The 11,268-nt window shown below is 42.3% G+C and overlaps 1 protein-coding gene across 1 annotated transcript; it reads right to left on the minus strand.

The window, feature by feature from the left end:
- Positions 1-1,409: 1,409 nt before the first annotated feature.
- LOC310770985 (protein odr-4 homolog) lies at positions 1,410-3,298 on the minus strand (the record flags this gene model as incomplete). The annotated part of the gene is given in 7 exon segments (XM_083663678.1): positions 1,410-1,520; positions 1,772-1,808; positions 1,976-2,082; positions 2,347-2,439; positions 2,520-2,636; positions 3,202-3,226; positions 3,228-3,298. Coding segments are annotated over 7 exon segments (561 nt in total).
- Between the last annotated feature and the right edge of the window lie 7,970 nt (positions 3,299-11,268).

Here is an 11,268-nt window from a genome sequence, read left to right on the forward strand (position 1 = left end):
ATTCAATAGTTGGAAATGATCAAATTCATCTTGAATAGTTTTCCAGACTTTCCAGACCTGCGTAGGAACCCTGTGACATGTACTGCAGCATTCACATTGGAGCCAATGTCTTTCCTTGCTGAGGTGACATCGACCAGGTTGCCTTTATAAAACACTAGTGTGTGTGTGTGTGTGTGTGTGTGTGTGTGTGTGTGTTTTACCGGTGTGACGAGCAGCTGAGCAGTGAGAGTCTGTTTCACGTTCCTCCTCTGCAGAGAAAAGCCAGAGTTAGATTCTCCCTCCTGTCCTCCCTCCAATCAGAGAACGAGTTGTATTGTTTAGATTCAGTTTCATATTGATTTAGATCATTAGGTGACAGGAGTCCTTCACCTGGCCTGCTGTGATCTCTTTGTCAACCGGCAGCCTCTTGCCATCAATCAAACTCCGTCCTCAATCTGGTGCGCCCACGCTTTCAGTCCCTCCTGAAACAAAAGACCTGACCTGAGAACAGTTCCAGTCAAGCTGCTGAATTGAATGTCTGTATGGGTTTTCTAACTGTGTGCATCTTTGCATGTGTGTAAGAGTAACAGTATGAATGATTAATGAATAATTAATGTATACATTTCAATTTCTGTTTAATTTGGGACCAACAACGATAATTTATCTGAATTCTTATGTTCTAATTAAAGTGCCTACCGATTGTGGTTGTCCTACTATTACAGGTATGTTAACATGTGTTAAAAGTGCTGTATTACGGTATATGCTATGTAAATCACCAGTTAATTGGGTGAAAATCCTTTTGTGAAGACTGCTAAGACTTGCATGTGTTAGTTACAGTACTATGGGCAGTGAATACGCCACTGTCTGTGGCGTGTCTTACTGCTCTATTGCCCGTTGCCTCTTGTTTTTTATTTATATATCTTCTATTTTATTTTTTGCACTATGTTGTAACAGAGTCTACAGCACAATAATTTCACACGTGATACTTGTACTACGGAGTGACAATAAAAATCTTGAATCTTGAATCTACAGTACATGCTTGCATTTTTTGGGAACCAAAAAGGTGGTAGTAAAGCAAAAATATTGTTGTGTAAAACTGAGCATTTAGAGTCAGTGATATGTATGCTTTTGTTTAAATGCAAGAATATATTTGTATATGATAAGAGTGTAGTGGATATTGTTATAAGTTAAGTTATCCTTTATTTATCCCCATGGGGAAATTCATCCTCTGCATTTGACCCATCCTCTACTAGGAAGCTTCCTAGAACTAGGAGCAGCAACCAGGGACCAACTCCAATCAATGTACACTATACGGTCACAATGTAAAAGTAAAAGGGAGCAGAGTAGGAATATCATACTGTGTGTGTGTGTGTGTGCGTGCGTGCCTGCGTGCTAACCATGAGACATTTCTCCATGCTTTCTGTGCTGGTTCAGTCCTCTGGCAGTGCCAACATCATGTCCAAATCTAGACAACATGACACCATAATCCAGGAGGAACACACACCGGACTCGTACTTCCAATCAGCAGGCTTGGCCGTGCTCTGAAACAGCCAATCACAATCTCGTTAACTTACAGCCAGATGATTACAATACATCTTATTCAGCTATTTGTGTATCATGCATTGGAAATAAACAGATGATCTAAAAGGTATAGATTGGAACAACAGGTGGGCATAACCACTTAATTACACTTAATTGGAGAAATCTTAAGGACATTCAAAACCTTAACCTGATTTGGAGTGTCACTGAAAAGAGGTTGAATACTTTCTGACAGCATGCTATGTAAACTAACCTTGGGGTCTCTGACATCAAAGGTTCTGCAGATGGTTGTGACATGGTGAGTTAAGGAACAGCCACAAAAACTCATCATTTCCTGTGTATTCTGTACCATGTATAATACTTTGATGCTAGAGCATATCGGTCGTATCCCTTCATCTCTATCCATCCATCTATTGGGGGCTATATGATCCAATCAGATGGCTGTGGAGAAGGATACTTCCTGGTTTTGGGGTTGACGTGCAGCGTGATGCGATCTGTGACGTCGTCGTCCACGGGGCTCCACAGGCGATCCCCGGAGATCAGTTGTTCCACTGCAAAAACCAGCTACACACACACACACACACACACACACACACACTTAAGTGAATGAGTGGTGGGGAGCTTTTTTTTCCTCACGGCGCCTGGGGGCCAACTTCATCTCAGTCGTCACTGGTCAGCGAATGTGTCTAGGGGTGTAGTCTTGTTTATTGTATTAATAAATTAATTTAGCATAGCCCTTAGACCTGCATGTAGCCTATAAATGTCCAAAACTTTACCCAATATGATGAAAGTATCCTCCAAGCGTTTGTGTCCTTGTATGAATCTGACCTTTTGGAGTGTGTTCAGTGTGTCTTTGGCATCGGTATCAGTGATGATGAAGACTCCTAGTACACACAGACCTCCAGGCAGCATCCTGGACACCTAGAAGCACACAGCAACTCATCATCACACCGTGCTGGGAGAATGACTTTGTTATTATTGACCTGTCCCTATGTGGCTACCTGCCGGGCGTGCTCAGTGACCCAGTCCTTGTCCAATGAGCTTCCAGCTGCTGCAGTAGACTCATCCATTTGGGGGGTCCGGGTTGCCATGACAACAAAATCCCTCTGGGCAGAGCTCTGTTGTGGAGACAGAGTTTGGGGGGGTGGCAGTGATTAGCATCAAATAATGTGACTCCACCAGATCACATGATATATCAGATTATAATGTGACTCCACCAGATCACATGATATATCAGATTATAATGTGACTCCACCAGATGACATGATATATCAGATTATAATGTGACTCCACCAGATCACATGATATATCAGATTATAATGTGACTCCACCAGATCACATGATATATCAGATTATAATGTGACTCCACCAGATGACATGATATATCAGATTCAGCAGTGCATGATATCACATGACATGAAGGCTAGACACAACTCAACAGACATGTTTAGCCAATTTGGGGGCAGAGCATAAGAAGGTTAACAGTATGTATTGTGTTATTTTGTGCGTTAGGTGTCCAGGATGCAGCCTGGTTATAAATTACAACCTGCTGCTGTTTGACTGTTTGTCTGATAGCTGTGAATCTCATCCAGAATAGCCTAATGAACACGCCCAAGAGAGCAAAAGATAGTTTACAAAAAAGGATGTTAGATTAGCCTCTGTGTTGATGAAGGAGCCTTATACCTGGCCGATGAGCAGGCCTGTGACTGGAACTACTCCTGGTGCACAGTTTGGACAGATAGCCCTCCACAGCATCTTCTGCTATGTAACCATGACCCATACTGACTGAAGAGAGAGAGACAGAGAGAGAGAGAGAGAGCCCCCCCCCCCCCACAGGCACATGCACAGGTCCCAACAACACCCCCCCCACCCACACAGACACACACACACACAGACACACACACACGACTTAGCTTACTGTGTCCTCTCTATATACAGTAGACACTGCAGAAGTAGCCTATGACATTTCCAGGGTGTATTCACACCTCTGGGTCGTTTGCCAAATCAAACGGTTCAAATTGTATTGCCAAGCCTCCTGGACACTCTGGTAGGCTAATAGCCTCCCGGGATGGAAAACAATTCCCAGAGGTTTTAGAGGCTATATGATTATAAGAATGTGTTTTGTTAGACCTACATTGTAGGCTACCTCGGGTGTGCGCCGTGCGAGGAGAGAGAGAGAAAGTAAGAGGGAGGGATCAGGAGAGAGAAGGAGAATGTTATTCATTTATTTATTTAGGCTATCTATCAGGAATTTGGAGATAGAAGATCAAAGACCGTCACAACTTGCTATTACTATCACAGAGACTTCAGATGATACGCATATGAACTTCACCTGTCCTGTCAGGAATACAATTAATACATCATTTAATAATAGCCTACGGACATTTCGAGGAAGACATGCAATCAGTCTGATTGTATGATTGAACGAGACAATCTTGTCACAAAGAAGGCTGGCTCTGATTACCATGACTTGTTTTCATTTATTTAATGGAGACCCAAAAACCCAGAATTGTGATTACTGTGAATCTTTGTCCATTTTAATCCATTATGTGGCTTAAAACCTTTTAAGAGAGGGCCTCAACAGCACCCTCTGTCAAAAGAAGCAGGGAAGTGCAATGCAGTAGTGAAGGAAGAAGCTATTTCCTGCTCACAGTCAACATTGCCCAAGTCCATTGCCTCCAAATGTAAAAGCATGCATCATGACCATGACATTGAGTCAAACCAAGCACTGTGTGGAGACATTACAAAAGCACATGATGAAGTACTGAGGAGTAGTGCTGGCTGGGGCCTCCATGATTGAAGAGTTCGTTAGTCAACAATGGTGCCAGATAGCGTCAGCATGCATGAAGCCATTAGATGATAACTACCTGCTTGGACATGGCAGGTTCCACCTGGTCACACAATGACAACAGGTGCATTAAGACAATGCACGTGATGACAAATTAAAAAATAAATGAAGTGTAACATAGAGTCAACAGTGGCTTGTGACATACATCAACAGGTCTTTATTGGCCTATTAAACCAATGGTTTAATAAATAGGCCAATAAAGACCTGTAATCAGAAGGTGATGGGCAATATGGTTACCATATTAAAGGCAGCAGAAAATCAGAAACACACTGTCCCAGTAGCTCAGCTTTTGACGGTATCTCACTGGTTCATAGAAAACATACACTCAACGAAAAACAAGATATATCCTGTTTTCAATGACACCAATCATACTTTCAAATGCACTGTGCACAAAAACACTATAATAATAAAGACACCTTGCTCGGGGTGCCATCGGCGCAGGTGACCCGCCGGGCTGAGGCACGACGGGGGGCCCCAGTGCACCCTGGGAGGACAAGCCCGCCTCGCTGACATCACCGCTGGACAGAGAGGGGGAGAGGCTGAGCCGGAGTGTCTGCTGACAGAGGCAGGAATGTGTGGGAATGGAGAGGAAAGAAAAAAGAGGAATAAACAAGTGAACAGCCTACAGCTTACTATAGATAATCCGACAGGCGTTTTCATTATGGACTGGAGTACTACCAAACATTGTGAATGCCAATGCCAACATACAACCAACACCAGAAGAAGAACTGTGATGAAACCAGAAGAAGAGTGAAGATCCCATTCTAGGCAGATTAAAATCTTGTGAATTTGTGCTAGTTTTTATGTGGTAAAAATACAATAATCCTCATAACTTCATGTGCCTTTCAGGACCAAACATCACCCCAGTGACCGGTTTTCAGTGAGCAAACGTTTCACCACTCCCAGTGACGACAGGACAGGTGAAGTACTGTGAGCTGACGGAGCGTACCATGAGCAGCGAGGGGGAGCGGCCGGAGGAACGTAGCAAGAGGGAGGGAGGTGGCCGAGATGAGACGACCTGGCGTGTTCCACTGTTATCGTCATAAGAAGATATTCATACAATTTAACAGTAGGGTTAGCTGGACATTACAGAATGGAACTGAGTGTTTTCATATACTCATAAATGTGAATTCCCTGCCTGGTCAGTTTCACCAGCCATCATCCACTGATCATTTGCATATTAATTCATAAAAAGCACACAAAAAATACCACCTGCTCACATGTTGATTTTCAAGGAGAACAACGAGAATGTATCTCAGAATATGGCAATAATGTGTCTCCCATCGCAGTTATTACATTCATGGTATATTCATGAATATGTTCAAAGTTCAGCTCAGCCGCTGAGCTTGTGCACCACAATGCTACAACCACTGAGATTTATGAATAAAGGTTGTATGCTGCTAATGACATCATACTAATATAAATACTGCTCATGCATCCTAATCACTCGCATTCTGTAAATAAACAAGGTTTCATATTTATTGCAACTTTTTCTTGACTTTGCATTGTGTGGGCTAGCATCATTTAAAGCAGTGCTGACCAATTTGGGGCCTGCGGGCCAAGTTTGGCTCTGTTTTGGCCCGCCACGAATTTGGATTTTTTTTTTTTTTTTGTTTGTTCCCTCCCGATTTTTTATCCAGAATGCAACTCGGGCAAGTTATCAGATATCTGCACTGATTGCAAAGGGTGGACGAGCTTTTTCATGTGGTGACTTTGTGAAACAGTGTCTGAATGTGGCTGCGGATACTGTGTTCACTCCTGAGATTGCATCCCTGCAAATTGTCATGGCAAATTGTTTACAAAAGATGGACAATAAAACAAAAGATGGACAATAAAGCTGATTTTCAAAGTACCTTGAGGATTTTCCAAGTTGTGAATTAAGTCAAATTTCTCTCTTGATTAGAAAAGGTGGAAAATAAAACTGTTTTTAACTGGGTGTTTACTGATTAAATGTTTAAGCTCCCCACAAATGCAGATGTTTTTTTAAATATATATAACCAATTGCAAATTATTACAATTACCAAACAGATAAAAAGTAGATTATTATATTGAAATGTTATTTTAGATTTAGAATGTTAATTTTCTATAAAACACAATACATTTTAATGTAATTCCACAACGTTTATTTTTGGCCCTCGGCCCTCCACCCAGATTGAGTTTTGGCCCTTCATGGGAAAGAATTTGGGCACCCCTGATTTAAAGCTTTGAAACATGACTGCATGGTTCATATGAATATATATATATCAACTTAAAAGCAAGGCAATTAATATGAAAACAATATAGTACATTGGAAAGCCATGTTGTTGGCAACTTTTGGTAATTTACTACACCAACTTGACACATTCCACAATCTACAAATTGACTGTATCGACACTAGGTTCTTGTCCTGTCATACTCGTGTTATGTCTAGTATCCAATAATCTATCTTCCCTGGCCCTGTCTACTGGAGTTAGACGTTTGAGAGATGATTGAAGGGCGATCTGCTGAGTTGACAGGCGAGCATTTCAAATATGTGCTTCTTATCCTACTGAGAGAGAAAACATAATACAACCTTTGAAAAGACTTGTAATATTTGGAGAGGTGCTCTTGATTTAACTTGCCAAGTACTTCAACACCCTCAAAATAGGAGAGTAACACAGAATGTATTGCAGGTAAGTAAAGCTGATTTTCTGTCATAATAATTGGAAACATTTCATGTTAACTGGGGTTTTGAGTCTGGTTGGCATGTAGCTCTTTGAGCTCCCTGCAGGTCTGTCTGCTGTAGACGAGCTCACCTTGCCAGAGTGACTGGAGGAGAGGGGATGAGTTGCAGAAAGGACAGGACAGGCGCACACACACAGGCACGCACGCACATGCGCACGCACGCACATGCGCGCACACACACACACACACACACGTCCAGTGGAGAAGCAAGGGAACAGGTTAGCAGCACACAAGAAACATCCTCATTGTTAGTCTCTACTCTCTACAGCCACTATCACAGCTTTGAAGCCATTTGAATTCATAGTATTAAACAATCCCTGGTGACTCTAGTACTGTACTAGCTATTGAGAGAAACAGATCCAGGATGTGTTCCCTTGATCTGGATTGACTTAACCAGACAATGGCAATCGCGCTAAACGATCACACGACGGTGGTTATCTGTCAATTTAGGACTTCCCTATCCAGCTCTGAGCTTGTGCCCACGAAAGAGGAGGTGTTTGTAACAACTAGCCAATCACAATGCAATATGGACAGATCCACTGTCACTTATGGTCAATAAGTAGCCTACATGCTTATAATGGGGGGGGAGGGGGTATGTGATACTACTGGTCTGTAAACATTGCCCTGCGAACAACACTTCTTAGGAGTCGTCGTTAATGGTTTAAAAAAATCTTTTGTGATTCTCATTTGAATGCAATCTACTTTTCATATGTGGATCTTATTATGAATGGTGACTCGCTCTTTCCAGAGAGCTAATTGGTCAGAAGGTGGGTCTTTCATGCATTTTGATCCGACCCGCTGAACTTAACCTGCTCCGGAGAAGGTTAGCCGTAAGAAGTGAACTAGCGTCGTAGGATGGAAAACCCAGGGTTAAAGCTGAAGTTACCATGCTAAGCCACTAATCTGGCGTCGTAGCACAGGCCCCCGATGGTGAAATGACATTTATCTGTGAAACACGAGTGATGTCTTCACGTCCCGTGCAAAAGTAATCACATCAATCTGCCGCTTAAAATACAAAAGATATGTTTAAACTCAAGTGCGATGAACATTGACAAAGGCAAATGTGCTGAATTTGAGTACTTCTACCTTCTTAATGTTCACAGGTGTCTGCAAAGAGGTTCAGAAGAAAAGAGCAGACAAATCAACAGGTGAGAAGCTAAAGAGAAAAATAATGTCAGTCTGCCACCTACTGGAGGGGAGAAAGAGGGACAAAGTTGAGAAGTGGAGATATAATGAGAAATCTGAAACCCAGCACCTCGGCTCAGAAACACAGAGCGAAGGAGAAACAACGGGAAATATTGATGGAAACAAGTCCAGGGTCACATGACTTCTATTTGAAATGGATTTAGCCTAGTTACTGCTGTTGGATTGATTGGCCTCGCCTCAACTGCCCTAGAAAGAGCAAACATTTACCATTACTCACTAAATTAAAGAGTGTCAGTAATTTACCTAACAGGTCTAAATATATGGACATGCAAACAGTGAAGTAGTGCACTGCAAACCATAAATCACAAATCTATACATCCACAGATCCACAGAAATCCAACCATCTTCAAATACAAAGAACAGGAGATTACTAGATTCTCAGAGGACGAAAAATTAAAAGCAAAAACTATTTATGCTTGCTTACCTGTTTGGATGTTTTTAGAGTCTCGTGAATGTCTGAGGGGAAATCAAGTATTATTACTATTATTATTATTATTATTAGAAAATCACATTATCTCTTTTGAGTGAGATCTGATCTGAGAGCCTATTCATTGTTCACACAGAGTAAGGTTACCATTCAAACATCAGTCTTTTAATTCATTCATCATTCATTATGCATATATGGTTCAAAATAGGGGTGAACCGATCGATCGGCAAGCAATCTGTATCGGCCGATATTGACCTCAAATATGCGATCGGCAATTTTTTCATTACTTTTTTTTTTTTTTTAAAGCCCTATCACTAATCAGGCTTTCCAACGATATAAAATACAATGTCAATTGGTATTATTAAAAGGGAGAAATAATCCACCTAAAATAACGTTTCCAAACTTTTTTTGAGGAGTTTATATATCGGTGATCGGTAATCGGTCATCGGTCGATGATCGGTTGGGCAGATATTTCCCATAGGCGATCGGCAATCGGTGATCGGTGGCAAAAAACGTGATCGGTGCACCCCTAGTTCAAAAGCAGGAGTTCCAGACAATCAGAACAAAATCCAATCTGTTTGATCCAATCTGCCCCACAGCTGTGTGTTCTTTGCCCACCTTTCTGCTTGGGTATCTTGGATGTGGTGGAGTCAGGAGTGTCTGGTGAGGTGGCACTGGAGCCTTCTCCCACCACCTGGATGTGTAGAGACAGAGAGAGGCAGGGTGTGGTCAGGACAACACACAGACAAGAGGAGAAAACATGGAACTTAGCAGGAACAAGGAAATATTCATCATGTGATTCTATTTGTTTGGAGCAGTTGAACTGACTGTGCTGTCAGGGGACAGAAAACAACATGGTCTGACATGACATGCTACAACAGCATTCACTTTTTTCATAAGAATGACAGTATGTATGTTTGATTATTGGTGACTGGACAAACAGAAAGGAGGTGACCATTCCATCCTTTGCTGGTGGAAATTCCCTTGCCATTTTTTTTGCAGATTTAAATTGCCTTGATATTGGGTGATTTAAAATGTAGGCTACTGCAAGACACTATGGCTACAGCCATCCTTAGTGCTTGAATCTGACTTGATGCTCACATGTGATTTTTATGTGTGGCTGTTCACACAGACTTTTTAAAAGTGGCCCATATCAGACTCCAGTGTGAACAGATCACGGACATGAAGTGACCCGCATTCACAGAACAACAACAATAACGTCACACGCAGCGCACTGCTGTTCTACATAAACCCGGAAGAAGACAGCAGTAAACATGGCGGTAGCTGACGATGTTGTTTCATCTGTTGTTCACGGTTTAATTTCAATGCCCGCGTGTTGGTCCTCCCCCTCCCTCCTCCCGCCAGCGCAGAATAGTGACGAATGTCGCTCTGGAATGACGTAAAAGTCACATTGAAGTGGTGGACGCTGCCAGGAAATCTTTGGATATTGAAGACATTTCGGGAGATGACTTGACGAAAACGCTGAAGGAAGCGTTCGCTTCGGCCTAGACGACTGGTCTGGGCCACAGTATGGATATTGGTGTGAATGGGCGCATTTTGGGTGGACAGTTTTTATTGATATTGTATTTGCACTATAGTTTTAGCAATACAGTAGGTGGCGGTAATGCACCATGTAAGGATGCCAACTGCCATAAAACTCAACAGAAGAAGAAGAAGTCACATTGACGCATTAAGTCAGATATGGGCCAGATGTCTGTTCACACCGGAGTCACTTTCAAAAACATCAGATTCGAATCTGATGTTTTACCACGTTTGAAAGGCTACGTTCACACAGCCATCCTTAGCGCTTGAATCTAATCTTTTCCCACCTAAGTGACTCGGGTCAGTCTTTTTCATGACTGTGTGAACAGTACAAGTCACATTGAAAGTGACTTTTTTAAAGACGACCTGGGCTACTTCCAAATGTGGAAAAACATCAGATTCGAATCTGATGTTTTGGAATGTGACTCCGGTGTGAACGGACATCTGGCCCATATCTGACTTAATGCTTCAATGTGACTTTTACATCATTCCAGAGTGACATTCATCACTATTCTGCGCTGGCGGGAGGAGGGAGGACCAAGCAGGCAGATTGTGATTACAAACATGGAGGACAGCTGTGAGGGAGCTAATCAGTGGAGGGACAGTGAGGTTTTAGACCTTATAAGTATTAGCAAGAAGTAGCAGCTATTGCTCCACAGAAAGCCATCATTAAAATGTTGGCTCTCTTTCTCCTCCTCCTCCTATCATCTGCTCCCGTATTCGCTGGCTTCTACTGCACGATAACTTGTAAATTAAACCGTAAACAACAGATGAAACAACATCGTCAGCTACCGCCATGTTTACTGCTGTCTTCTTCCGGGTTTACGTAGAACAGCAGTGTGCTGCGTGTGACGTTATAGTTGTTCTTCTGTGTATGCCGGTCACTTCAGGTCCGCGACCTGTTCACACTGGGGTCTGATATGGGCCACTTTTAAAAAGTCTGTGTGAACAGCCACACAAAAAATCAGATGTGAGTAACAAGTCAGATTCAAGCACTAAGGATGGCTGTGTGAACGTAGCCAAA

Source organism: Poromitra crassiceps (genome assembly GCF_964638095.1).
Source record: "Poromitra crassiceps genome assembly, contig: HAP1_SCAFFOLD_288, whole genome shotgun sequence".
Taxonomy (NCBI): domain Eukaryota; kingdom Metazoa; phylum Chordata; class Actinopteri; order Beryciformes; family Melamphaidae; genus Poromitra; species Poromitra crassiceps.